Consider the following 13,758-nt stretch of genomic DNA (forward strand, 5'->3'; position numbering starts at 1 on the left):
TACATATTTGTGTATGTATGTATGTATGTATGTATGTATGTATGTATATTTTTGTATGTGTGTGCGTGTGTGCGTGCGTGTGCGTGTGTGCGTGCGTGCGTGTGTGTGTGTATGTGTTTGTGGTTATGTATTACGGGACATGTTTTGTTGATTTCTGATTTTCACAATTACTACTACTTGTTAATTGATGATAGCAGATCGTACTGCCATATATTTGTCAATTTAAAGCCTCAGTGTCTGGCTGCCTGGCCTGTTACTTCTGAACATATAAACACACACAGAGATGAGGCCGCACTGAATATTCCGCTTCCTGAAATGTATTTCGGTTTCAACAAGCTACGAGTCGAACACATAACTGGATGGGCATTAGGTTGGTTTTGTTTGGGGTGTATTCATCGTATCAAACCTGAAGCAGTGGTTTGTTTGTCGTAGTGGACAGGCAATTGTTTTGTGCCTATTTCTCAGTGAACTCTAGTGATGCCTGTAATAATTTCCACAAAATCAAGTAAGAATACAGAATTGTATGCATTTTAGGAATTAGTATTCGATTTTCGATCAGGCAAAATCACTGCGGCCCATGGTTTCCTATGTTATCATCATTGTGTGCTATCAAAAATCAGGACCATCTCACCGGCACCCCGAGTAATGCCTACCCAACACAAACGTACTAAACGCCGTACACTGGTGGCTCTATTACTATCTGCACGGGTGAGCCAGATTGAAGTTGACTAACCGGGACTCGTTTCACTCTGTGTCGCTTCTATTACCACAGAATTCATGGCCATGGATGCACTCGACATGGTTGACAAAGACACGCCTACGGTGAAAGTGGGATGGGCCGACCACTGGCACAGAAATAGGTACGTATGCGATACTTTTTTGGGGATTTTGTTTTTATTTATTTGTGCTACAGTTGTCACTTGGTACACATTGCTGGTGGATGGAGAATAGGGTCACCTACAGCGTGATGGCCGATATATAAGTAGGGTTGCACTCCTGTACATATATTGCACGGATATTCAACGAAGACACATACAGTCAACTATCTCTGCAACATTTGTGTTTCAGTGTATAGATTCTCAGGCGGAGTGCAAAGTACTAGGCTTCCCAGCAATATTTGTGCCACTGTTAGTGGTCTGCAGTATATTTCAGTATCCTATCTAGACTGATCGCATCAGACCACTTATTTCCTTACGGCCACATATGTGCACGGCTTTAATAGAGTGTGATAAGCAAATATTGTCTTGCAGTCTCATAATCCCTCGTTTCAGTATAATCCGCACACAATTAAACACTTAATTTCTATACCTTCCCCGCAGAGGTCATAGCGAACATATAAAGGAAGTTGTCAAACCTTTTGATTGGACGTATAGTACGGCTTATACTGGTTCTCTGCGATCTGTCGATGGTGATCAGACGATCAATTTGCCCACTATCTCAGCGGCACTCCAGGGAGAGGCTATCGACTATGAACTATTGAAGCCTCACAGAGAACCTATATTGTTTTATGGTATGTACGAGCATGCGTAATATAGCTCTGTCATTGAATTGTCTGTGTTCGCGGACGTACTGTCCTCCGAGCGCGACTCCCAAGGTGATAATGTGTGGTGGGTTTATCACCTACACATGGTAGTAGACCATTTTGTATGAATGTTTGCACCTGCAAGTACCTTAGTCCGTTGCCGCGCTTCAGACTCTTGTGAGGTGAGTCAATTCATGTTTGTCTGGCAGTAACCGACGTCTTGTACATGACATTCGAGTAGAACGAATTGTCGCAACGTGGCTCTCTCCGAGGATCTTGATTAATTGATCCCACATGTCTTCTGTTGAATATAGGGGGTATGCGGTTCTCTGTAGTAGGATTGCTTATCTTATGTCTAAAGGTACATACATATTAAACCAGGTTTTTCGGTGAATCGATGCCCACGGGTGCCTTTTGTGTGTCAACTGCGATGTCTGCGCTGTGTCGAATTGACATGAACAATCGCTTGAGCCATTTAATGTCATCTACCCACTCAGGTGAAGTCATACTCTTCGAAGACGAACTGGCGGACAACGGCGAGAGTACCGTCAGCGTCAAATTTGTAAGCCGCATGTTTCACCGTGACAATATAGATATAGTGAACAAGTGTTTTGATGCTAACTTGAATATTCTTCCACCACTACTTCGGGACTCTTGTAAGCTTGTATCGATTATTTTTTTATATCCCTGCTGTTGGGTGAGACCTGGCGAACAGGTCTGGTAACTCAGAAACTTTTCAATGTGCTCGTTTCAGAGATGCATGCCTAGCGGATTCTTTATTCTCTTGAGGCAGTTTATCCGCGTGGACGACGTTCTCATCAGGATACGTGACACGCGCATACACCACATATTCGAAACCCAACATATGATCCGCGAAACGGTCACCAAGGAAGGCGTGTACAATAAAGTCATCCCGGTAAGTTAACGAGTATTATATGTTGCATGACTGGTGTACTTGGTTTAATGTGTACGAGTGAAGATGTGGGGGTTGCAGCGCTGTGAGTTGAACGTAAAACATGTGTATCTGAATCGGCGATTGTTTGTGTATACTGGAGATGCTGCATTTTTATTGGACTGTCAGGCTCTGACGGGATAAGGTGGAATGTCACTGCATACACAAGACGCCAAGTCCGTTATTCGAAATTTATTTATCTGCGAAAGACAAACGTTGAAGGTTTTTGTAGAAAGCTCGGGCGAGCCGCAATCCTATCCGTATTTCGGAAATGAACTAGACGACATAGCTGAACTACGAAGTTGTATGAATCCATAGAGTTTATCATTATAAAGGACTGCACTAACATCTAATGCGTGCAGTCTATTTCAATGTCACAGGATAAGACAAACACAAATATACTGCGAGACCCGCCGGCCTTGGATGCAGCACTAACTCTCATGTCCAGCAACGTCGATATCATATCGTGGGAGAACAAATCGGATGCGATCTTATAGTATATATGTATCAAGTAAAATAATAAAAACGGTCGAAAACCTCAGTCTCAAATTCGTTCGACATTGGCTCAATTTAGCATAGACACAGATATGTATTTGTTTTTCTGGTGTTAAGAAATGGGGATTTTGGTTGCTTATATTTGAGAAATTCCTAAATACTATTATTAAAGTAACATGGCATTGAAGAATATTCCACACAAGAAGTTCTACTTGCCACAATCGTAGTAAATATCTACATGCGTGTACCTGCAATACATCGGTGCCATAATCGACAAGTATGAGCACAGCTTGTTCTAGTGTCGCCACACACGTCGCAAAAACGCTCTGCAACATTCAACACGCTTTGTATGACAACCGGCATTTACATCGTTACGAAGTGATTTGCACAGCTGACCGGCATCGTAAGGATATGATATTTCACTATAGTGGTTTAATATTCGTCGACAGAGATGGCACGTGCAAATATTGGTGCGTTGAGTCACAGGCTTTTAGATAACCGCCGAAAATTGATGGTAGACTTGTTTATATGTCGATTTACGAATGTCACTGTGTCTCGTCCCTTCGTATTATCATACAGGAGGATGTGTGAAACTGCGAATGCTCAAAGTAATGTAACGCGCGTCCCCATATCGCCAGTGAGACGACCAGAGGCAAATTGCAATGTAGAAGTTTCAAGTGCATGTGATGGCTTGTTGGTGTGGGTGATTGCGCTTGTGTTCGAGTGGTACTTTCTTGACTGACGAAGATATCTCTCCAGACCTCTGTGCATGTCAGGGTATCGCACAACTGGTGTCATATAAAGTAGTGTCGATGTGGCACACTGGCTCCAACTCATAGGATTCCAGCCCCCATATACCGTCAATGGTGGAGTTTTAAGCATGCCTCATGACAGGGCGTCACAGATATGGCAAGTTAGTAATCAGTATGTGAGGTACGTAAACCACGGCTGTATAGCCACCTACAGTCCAGCTGCAATTGTATTATATGTGTTTGATCCGTGGAACAAAGGCATGGTCACCATACTCTTGAGTGGACCGAACTATGAACGGATTTAGGCTGAGTCGTTTGCAATTTAACTGCTAGTGTGCCCTGAACTATCTTCGTATAAATTGAGCTTCGACATTATCCGTTGCCCTGGTAGCGTATGCTGCTATCGTTCCTCGTCCAATTTGGGATATGTAAGTTATTCACCAGGGATGAATTGATATCTGAGTGCCCCATCTACGGACAGTGTGGACGCTGCTTCAATGCAATACAATGCATTGTTAGGATCGCTCGTCCCCGTTCTTTCAGTGAAGTGTGTGATCAAATGCGCCACACACCTTGTCGTCAATCATCAACCCGTTCGAAGAGCTCCTTAGCAGTAAGAGGTTTGCTGAGTGGCTTCTGTGCCCGTACCGTACACTGTAGGGTGCTATCGAGAAACCAGGCTCCCACCACTTCAAATGCGTTGATCTTCCGCTCCAATTTACTCTGTGCGCAAATAAAATTAATCGGAAGTTCGAATAAGTCCACATGCGTTGGTGCTGATCGCTTACATCAGTGATTACTAGTTCAAAATTACTATGCAAGTGCAGATATTTATCCAGAATTAAGGATATTACATTTTCTTTTGACTATTGTAAATCACAGAATTGCAAGTAAACATCAATATACAGCACATAACCACTACTTACCTTCATATAATTGGTATGCAACATCACCGGAGCCTTGGCGCCGTACATGGCCCTGAAAGGTTTGTTCTGACCAAAATACAAACCTCCGTTGGGGAAATCAGCCGGGTTCAAGTAACACATTTTGATGCCGGTATTTGCTGCTGCTAGAGCCTTCCTATCCGCCTCACTAATCTCGGGGATGGTTATATTTACATTGTTTTCGTCCACGGCTTTCTCCCCGTAAAACGGTGTGTCAGTGCGCGGATCGTATACATAGTAGTCCTGATGTTCCTGAAGGGTTTGCAACGTCAAGTGTAACGCTCTCTGTTCCCTGAAACCTTCCAGACAATTAAACTGATCTGCCCAGACATCGTACAGTCTGAGCACTTGTGGTGACTTCTTCACAAAGTAAACGCCACAGTTGAATTTCTTCTCGCCTCTATAGCCCTCGTATGTCAGTGCCAGTTTCGAATCCGCCTGAAACTTCATATCACACTGATCATTCAAGCTCGCATACTTGGCTATGTTCCTGACTACGGAGGTATCTGCATCCGCAATGAACACGTCGTACCCCAGACGAAGTATGGCTCGAACGGCATTGACTTTTACATGCATCAGATCCCTCCAGACATACTCCTGGTTGTCACCATCGCGATCCCAGTCAGCCACTAATTCATCGCCTAACATCTTAGAATCGAAGAAGCTGTGTTCTGCGCCGAATATTCTTGTAACGTCGTTGTGTGTAACCTCGTCGAATGGTATAATTATCCAATTGGTATGACGGCGCTTCACAGAGCACATGAAGTTGCGCAGAAGCACTCGCTGGCTGTTGGATGCGAAACTCACTATGATGCGCTTGTTAATTGATACGGTTTTAAGCATATCAGACAATCTGTTTGTATCTACGATTCTCTCATCTAAGTACTTTTCTTTCTCTACTGGTGTGCACATTATGTTGCCGGCATTGTTTACTGATAACTGTGTCGGCTGCGTATTCGTAGTAAATTTCATCGCCTGGGGGCGCAGGTACACCTCTTCGTTCTTGTGTGCACCGTACTGGTCAAAATTTTCAACTGTTACTAAATCTTCCGCCAAGCTTTTGTATGCACTAGCGATCATTATGAAGATCACTATACAGCCAAATACAGTGCGAGGCTGGCGCAGTTGATGGGATATTCTTATCGCCATCTTCAACCTTCAAAACAGCTAGCAACCCTAGTGATGGTCCTTGTTGATGTTTGAGGTAAGAAATTCAAAACAGAAATGACAACACCCAGAACTAATAAATCATTCGAGGCATCTATAGGTTGTGCAGGAAAGGATAGCGAAAGGCTCTCTGCGAAGACACCATCGTAGTCTAGGTATTAATATACATACACGTGACCAGTATGAGACAAAACATATTCACATCAATAGTCCTCTCATAGTTTATATGCATGTTGTTTTTTTTTATTACAGACGCCGTTGGTGAAACAGCCAATTTTATGAAATTTTATTATATTGTTTTATAGGCCCAAAAATTGTTACAAATCGGTTTGCCACAGATCGTTGCAAGGCAGGCGCCCGTGGCATGTGGTGCCTCGACACATCAATTGCAACAAATGCAACGTATACAAGCTAGACCTCATAATCGTGCGTCCTCCTAGGCTTGCAAAAGTGCACAAACTAGTTAACTGAATGTATCTTGCATGCTAGCGATAGTATACTTTATTGAACTAGACACTGTGACACTGTAAATGGTTAAAGAAGATCAAGCCTGATGTACCTCAACTTGGGAGCTTTTATGCAACTTCTGTGTCAACTACACACTCATGGCTCTATTTTACTTCATTAAAAGTACTTAACTTCGAGAAAAAAATTTAAAATTCCCTGGACCGCAACTTCTAATTTTAGCTTACCAAGCCATATAGCCTATTTCAATACTATGTCTACAATTTAGTCCCTATCGAACATTTATGGAAGATTTACAGAAGCTACTCATTATCTGGAGCAGAATAAATCCGATGTAGTATTTACTTTCTTTAAAAATCGATGTGTCGAGCGTGTGATAAGAATAGAGAAGTAAAAACTGAGTGAACGAGTTCATGATTCGGACGATATTGGTTTTTAATACTGTATTGAGGACATAGGGTATCATGTCACGACCTTTACGGGGCAATAGTTGTGTAGCATTCGATACAAAATTATTGCTATATAAAAATTTTGTTGTACGTGGTTGTGGTTACAAGCATCCATTGTTTATCCATATTGACAGTGTGTCGTATCCGAGAAAAATGTAGATATTCCGGGTACAACGCCCGGTGAGAAAATAAATTTCTATACTCGAACGAGAACCGTATACAAGTGCAGGCTGTAATAAAAGTCATGCCTCTCTGAGTTATGTGCGCACTGAGATCTAAGTGCACGTACAACAAAAACAAATCTAAAAGCTAAATACATATCAGATATAAGGGAGAAAAATGACTGCTTCCTAAACACAACGCCGTAGACCACTCGGCCAACCTGCTATTTGACAGGTCCAGGACTCGAACCTGCGCATCCGAAGATATTGCGGAATCTACAACCATTGGACGGATCGAGACAAGAGTACAGTTTGTGAACATGTTCAAATTCGGAGAATACTGAAATGCACTCATGATGGTGGATTACAAAAACTTCTCGGGTAATGATCGCTAGATGTATACTCGAATATCAACTTCCTGTTATACAAACATTTGCTGCACCTTGTTGTGGCTACGAGATCCATTGTATATACTTGTTGGTAACGTATCGTATCCGAAACAAATTGTCGTTATATCGAGTATAATGCCAAATGATAAGAAGTTCTATACTCGAACGAGCGCCGACAGTGCAGGATGTGATAAATTTCGTCATTTTTAGAAAAAAGTATGTAGTATATTTTCTTTCTGAGTACATATTGACATTGCAGGTCGCAGGATGTGATCAATTTTGACATTTTTAAACACAAGTATGTATATAGTACATTGTCTTTCTGAGAAGTACATGTTGTTTATTACGTTCTAGAGGAGCTGATTACAACGAATAGTTTAAATCGACAGCTAACTTGTAAAGAGCCTATATTTAGGTTTGAAATAATCATTAGTGTCAGCCTGTCGGGAGAACGCAAGTGTGCCTACCACGAAGTATGAACACGAGAACAAAAACAATTATGGATTATTTTAGAATTATGTTAGTATAAAAAATGGTTAATCCCTAAACACAACGCCTTAGACCACTCGGCCAACCTGCATTTCACTGTTTGACAGGTGCAGGACTCGAACCTGCGCATCCGAAGATATTGCGGAGTCCATAACCACGAGACAAGTCTCTGATGTGTTTTTACTATAAAGTTCCTAATTATAAAAACGTATTCTCAATATATACTTTGTTTTGTTTTTTTATATAGAGCAAAAACATCGAAAATTAAACAGATCCCAACTGTGCCAGACTGAGTGCCAGACTGCCAGTATTTTTTGAAAATAGCGGGCAGGCCCTGAGACTCTTAGAGCTGAGGCCAACCACTCTGTCATAGATTTCATCATTTCAAAAGGTTTTGCTTCTTCATGGCCAACAAGTCCTACGGACTTGTCCGTTCTACGTACAGTCAAACCTCTTTATATGACCACCTCTTTAAGATGACCACCTCTTCATATGACCAATTTTTCTTTGGGCCAACCCCCATATATGTGATAGGTCTTTTTGGGCCGGTCCTGACAGCCTGCCCTTGGTGGGAACTTGGGAGGTCCGACTATTGTCAGCACTGAGCACTGATTGAGTTAAAATTTTAAATTTGTGGTTCATCGTGCTCCGACCATGGGGTCTACATGTGTATATATTTCACCTTTCACCTTTGCTTTTCACTGGCACGTTCATACATAGACTAGTACATGCTACAATAGATACTGATGGGAGACGCTTCTAGTGGTGGACAATGTTGTGCGAAAGGATGCACTATAGCGCACCCAGTGGGTGGTGCACACAAGTGTGCTGCTTGCGATCGAAGTATGCATGCCTTGTGTGGCGTGCATCTTGGTGAGGGATTTGGTTCAAATTCAATTGGTTACTGCCTGTCTACTGATAAATGCCAGCCACCGGAGGACAAATCAGATCAGACAACTACTGAATCAGATACAATGCAGGAAGACGACGTGGCACAAGCTACGCCTAAGCAGTATGCATTGTCTGAGTTGAATGGAGCATCTAGTATACTGATGAATAAGCTCACTGAAAGTGAGAAGAAGAAGACATACCCACAGACTGTATTATCTAAAGTAAAGGACAGAACATTTAAGAGGGTCAATCTAACAGATAAAGACAAAGGAATTATCGTGCGCGCAATCAAGAAAGTGGGATACAGCTTTGACAAGTCCTGGAAAGAGACTTTTCGTGAGGATTTAGTCAAAGAAGCCGTGCGAGCTGCGCGTGAATCATTCGGTGTGAGTACGAAAACAATACGGTTGTGTAAATAAACAGAAGATTTCCACAAGAGTAGAAATATTGAAATATAGGAGCATTTTTGAGTGATAATGCGCCCGGAATAGTCCCGAACATGACAGTAGAAACCTGACCCAGACTTGACCACCTCTTTATATAAACAATTTTTTTTTACCAAAAACGGACATTGGTCATATAAAGAGGTTTGACTGTACCGTAATTTTTACTCTTCTAGACAGAGAGTAGCTCTGGTCATGACGATGCTCTTTCTTTGTTTTTATATTTTGTACAAATTTTTTTTTTGAATTTTTAGAGGGCTATTCTTTTTTTTTATTACAATTTATTATTATTTTTAATTTTTTTAGAAGGCTATTCCTTTTTATATGACAATTTTTTATTGTTTTTAATTTTTTAGCCGGCTATTCTTTTTTTTATTACAATTTATTTTGTTTTTGTTTTTTAAGAATGTATCATATATGAGCCTATACATGTTTGTTTGTTCGTTTTTTAAGTATGTAGTTTTTCTGCCTCTCTGGTCAGGTTTCGGCGATTTCGGTCCGTTCGGAATTTCGGACTGACATTTTTAACGGTTTAAAACATAGCCTTCTGAAAATTGAGCATGCTCTTAGAAATGGGGGGGTTTGTTTGTTTTTTTAAAACCACAGCAAAATACATTATAAATTTGTTGGATTGGTGATCGTCTGATCGAATGTAATTTTTTTTTAAATATTGTATTTACTTCCACTCTCCCAGTCAACAGTCATCAGGCCCCATTGATTTGAGTCTCGGAGCAGAAATGAAGTTGTCGTATGCAGATTGATTTGCAGACTAATGCAGTACAGCAGTATTTCCTCTCGCGCAGGCTCGCGTAGCGAAATCATAAAATTTTGCGCAGAGCCGCAGAGTCGCAGACCCAAATCCGGGGAGCTATGCAACAGTGACAACATTCGCATCAGTCGTCAGTTCGTCACAACTTTACAACTACAAGAAGTGAACACTGTTTAGACTCCAGGCTGGAGTTCCACAGTCCACCACATGCCAGCAGGAGTCCAAGGACACAGGCTCACAGAGTCACAGGCACACAGTCAGTCGATCACAGTCAGTCAGTCATTGCCCACAGGCACTCACAGCCTCACAACTCACAACTCACAACTCACAACTCACAACTCACAACTCACAACTCACAACTCACATGTCACAGAATCAGGAATTCAGAAATCAAGATCACTCGTTTCTTTTTCAGTTTGTCATCTCGTTTATGTTGTCACACTACTGATTACTTTGATTTACAGAAACAGTTTTTAATATTTCGCTCAACACAGCAGGCCCCAGGTGGGCCCCAGCTAAATAGTTTTATTTGGTGAAAATGTCAATGGTGATACTCCAGCAACCCGTTTAAAAAATATGTAGAATGATCACTCAATACTCGCGAGATACGCAAAACAGCGCAGGTGGCTCTGCTCGTGTCGTTAGACCCACCTCAACTGATAATAGTTTATTTTAAAATACTCATCCTGCAGAGAGAACCATTTCTGTTACCCTCGGAAGTCAAACTTCGTTTCAAATGTGTAAGGTGGCAAAAGTTATAAGTCCGTACCAGGCATATAAAACGCACCAGCGAAATCAGCCACTCGGTCTGAAAGCTCTGCAATACGTCCTGTAAACCTCTCATCGGAGTCCACAGCCTTCTTGAAATCAATAATTTTCTTGCCCTCAATCGACTTCTTGATCTCAATGCCCAACGTGATTGCCTCGTGCAGGAACTTACCTACCTGCTCGAAGTCCTGCTCTACCATATTTCGACTGGTCAGAGCGGGTGCACCTGTCGTGGTTTTGATGATAAAGTTTTGAGAATAGAAACATGAGCACAGAAAATGTATATCGCGTTCAGTGAACAACACATGGAATAGATGTGACTTCGTTGGTGTATTGTGATACAACACAGAAACAACTGAAACCTTGGAAATAAATATTAAACCGCATCCTCCCGCACAGAGTGAAAACAATTCAACTCACGGTGTACTAATCATCCTGGCAATAAGGCGCGAATATGTATGCTCGTACCTAGACGTACACCACCGGGCACGAGCGCGGATGTGTCTCCCTTGCATGTGTTCTTGTTGACTGTGATGTGCATTCGGTCGAGCAGGTACTCGGCACGTGCGCCATCGAAGCCAGCTGGACGGAGGTTCACCAGACACATGTGGTTGTCTGTGCCATTGGACACCAACTCGTACCCCTCAGACATCAGATACTTCGCAAGGGTTTGAGCGTTACTAACCACCTGTAGAAATGACCAACAGCAACCGTACGGTGAGTAAAATAGTGATATATAGAAAGTTTGTCAGGCAATATATATATATATATATATATATATTATACATATGTGTGTGTGTGTGTATGTGTGTGTGTGTGTTACATACATATATATTTATATATATATATATATATATGTTGTATATAATATATATTATATATATATATATATATATATATATATATATATATATATATAGTATATATAATATAAATATACTATATATACAATATATATATATATATATATATATATCCCTCCTGCGAATTTAAAGAAGAACAGAACCAACATACCTGTTTCTGATACTGAACGAACTCGGGCGTCGCTGCATCCTTCAAGCAAGTAGCGACAGCTCCGATCTGATGATTATGAGGCCCACCTTGTAACATAGGAAAGACAGAGCTGTACGTCGTGTACCGGCGATGTCAGGATATAGTACGGTTTTTAGTAACATGAACATAACATTCACCGGCATTTAGCTTCAAAGTATACATGAATTAGACATCAGATTTATGCTGACAACAACGAGCCCTACACCGATATGGCCCTCGGAACTTAATCGTACTATTGCTTAGAAGACCAATATTGAAGAGCGTGACAAATCGCTTGTTCTACAGGGTGGCTAGTTTTGATAACACCGTCATTGAATAGTATACTCCGAACAACCAACTCAAGGCCGTTAGTGTACACTCGCACGTAGTATCAAGGGTAACTAGCAAGGAACCTCTCATTCTATCCGCAAGAATAACACGGATCAAATAAATACAGAATCGAGCCGCACTTACAAATTGATCTTGTCCTCGATGTCGTACATGGTCTCTACACCCTTCTTACTAACACTGCGCACACCCTTGCGGAAGAAAATCAATCCTGAGCGCGGTCCACGGAGTGTTTTGTGTGTTGTGGTGGTAACCACATCACTGTGATCGAAGGGAGAGGGTCCAATACCGGCAGCTACCAGACCACTGTGGGAAGGATCGAGGTAAATATGTTAATTTATTAGTTTAGATCAACCACAATGGACAGACTGTTCCGTATAGTCCGTGTCTAGTTTTAGTTCACGTGTGACTATACTGCAAAGACAAGCGTATGTACATGTTGCAGAGCTAGACATCAGGGAAGATCGCTCAAGATGCACACAGAGCAATACATCCAGCACATTGTAGTTCTTTAGTCATACAAGGATTTATGAGAAGACTGCCATCTGAGTAGCGAAGATACACTACAACAAGATTGGTTATAGATGTGGTGGAGAAAAGACGTCTCAACGCAGAATACCTAAAAATATACCTGCCATGATTCTATCGCCTACAGGTATAGGTATGAATTGCTGACACGAACACACTAGCAGTTCCAAAATGAAGCAATCCAAGTGGATCGTTTATCTTCGTTCGGTAGACATACGAACATCTTGTCAAAATTGCTTTCAAGGTACACTAGTATGACAATTGTATTCGTTACCATTCAGTAGTGGCTACACACCTGATATGAGCCATATCAGTCAACAACCAAGATCCATTGATCTCGGCTATCTTGCGCATACGTTCGTAGTCCCAGTGGCGGCAGTAAGCAGATGCACCTGCAATGATCAATTTGGGCCGGAATGTCCGCGCAGACTTCTCTAACCCATCGTAATCTACATAACCGTCCTCTTTTATGTCATAGGGCAGACTTTCAAAGTACACAGAAGTTGCCGAAATCTTCTTCTTGGCAGTGTAGTAACCGTGTGTGAGATGACCTGTCCGTTCAAAATTGTACATATAAACGATGCTATCATTCTCGTGTCTAACAGTATACACAACTATAGTTTACGTCGGCACTGGACGTCCGGCACAAGGCAGTCGTACCACCAGACTTGGCAGCGTCTGGAATACAATCACAAAAAGACGCCTGACCCTAGTTCGAATGCAAACTTGATGCTGATTTCATAGCTTCAGAATGTTCACTTGGAGATTATGTGCCGGGTTCTAGGCTTTAGAAACAATTTCTTACTTGAAAAAATACATCGATCAGGAAGCTACAAAACATCACAAACATGTCGATCGGATGATTCGCAGCCAGCATCAACTATCAGTTCTCAAAATAGAAACAAACTTGCCTCCCGATGGTAAATCCAGCCCCATTAACCGATCATGTGGGTTCAGCAGGGCAGTATAAGCTGCAAAATTCGCCGGCGAACCAGACAATGGCTGCACATTCACTCCCCACTTCTCCGGATCCAAATGAAACGCCTTCAGAGCTCTCTCAATACATAGATTTTCCACCTGTTACAAATTAGAACAAATTAGCTCAAATATATCTGGAGAAATCGACTTGTAGTGTATATATATGTGTGTGTGTGTGTGTGTGTGTGTGTGTGTATGTATGTATATATGTATGTA

The 13,758-nt window shown here is 41.7% G+C and overlaps 4 protein-coding genes across 5 annotated transcripts in view; 2 read left to right on the top strand and 2 right to left on the bottom strand.

Annotated features, from left to right (window-relative positions):
• SARC_04600 overlaps positions 1-3,014 on the top strand; it is a 4,838-nt gene extending 1,824 nt beyond the window's left edge. Inside the window, exons 2-7 of one of the 2 annotated variants that reach the window (XM_014301555.1) lie at positions 282-370; positions 773-860; positions 1,320-1,510; positions 2,020-2,084; positions 2,277-2,438; positions 2,837-3,014. In XM_014301555.1, coding sequence (XP_014157030.1) covers positions 282-370; positions 773-860; positions 1,320-1,510; positions 2,020-2,084; positions 2,277-2,438; positions 2,837-2,971 — 730 coding nt within the window. In that variant the 3' untranslated portion in view covers positions 2,972-3,014. The remainder of the gene's footprint in view (positions 1-281; positions 371-772; positions 861-1,319; positions 1,511-2,019; positions 2,085-2,276; positions 2,439-2,836) is intronic. The other variant, XM_014301554.1, reaches the window with a different exon arrangement.
• Positions 3,015-3,394: 380 nt separating this feature from the next.
• On the bottom strand, positions 3,395-6,041 carry SARC_04601 (hypothetical protein). The gene is made up of 2 exons (XM_014301556.1): positions 4,648-6,041; positions 3,395-4,444 (listed from the first exon to the last, which is right to left on the bottom strand). The coding sequence occupies exons 1-2, from the start codon at positions 5,812-5,814 to the stop codon at positions 4,301-4,303; spliced, it is 1,311 nt and encodes a 436-aa protein (XP_014157031.1). The 5' UTR covers positions 5,815-6,041; the 3' UTR covers positions 3,395-4,300.
• Positions 6,042-8,018: 1,977 nt separating this feature from the next.
• On the top strand, positions 8,019-9,115 carry SARC_04602 (hypothetical protein). Its single transcript, XM_014301557.1, has one exon. It carries the CDS (start codon positions 8,532-8,534, stop codon positions 9,093-9,095), a length of 564 nt encoding a protein of 187 aa, XP_014157032.1. The 5' UTR covers positions 8,019-8,531; the 3' UTR covers positions 9,096-9,115.
• A 1,326-nt stretch (positions 9,116-10,441) lies between these two features.
• Positions 10,442-13,758, bottom strand: part of SARC_04603 (serine hydroxymethyltransferase) — a 5,390-nt gene continuing 2,073 nt past the window's right edge. Inside the window, exons 3-8 of the mRNA XM_014301558.1 lie at positions 13,476-13,641; positions 12,860-13,115; positions 12,163-12,342; positions 11,671-11,779; positions 11,125-11,344; positions 10,442-10,882 (exon numbers count right to left, since the gene is read on the bottom strand). Of these exons, the coding sequence (XP_014157033.1) occupies positions 10,644-10,882; positions 11,125-11,344; positions 11,671-11,779; positions 12,163-12,342; positions 12,860-13,115; positions 13,476-13,641 (1,170 nt within the window). The 3' untranslated portion in view covers positions 10,442-10,643. The remainder of the gene's footprint in view (positions 10,883-11,124; positions 11,345-11,670; positions 11,780-12,162; positions 12,343-12,859; positions 13,116-13,475; positions 13,642-13,758) is intronic.

Source organism: Sphaeroforma arctica (genome assembly GCF_001186125.1).
Source record: "Sphaeroforma arctica JP610 unplaced genomic scaffold supercont1.265, whole genome shotgun sequence".
Lineage (NCBI taxonomy): Eukaryota > Ichthyosporea > Ichthyophonida > Sphaeroforma > Sphaeroforma arctica.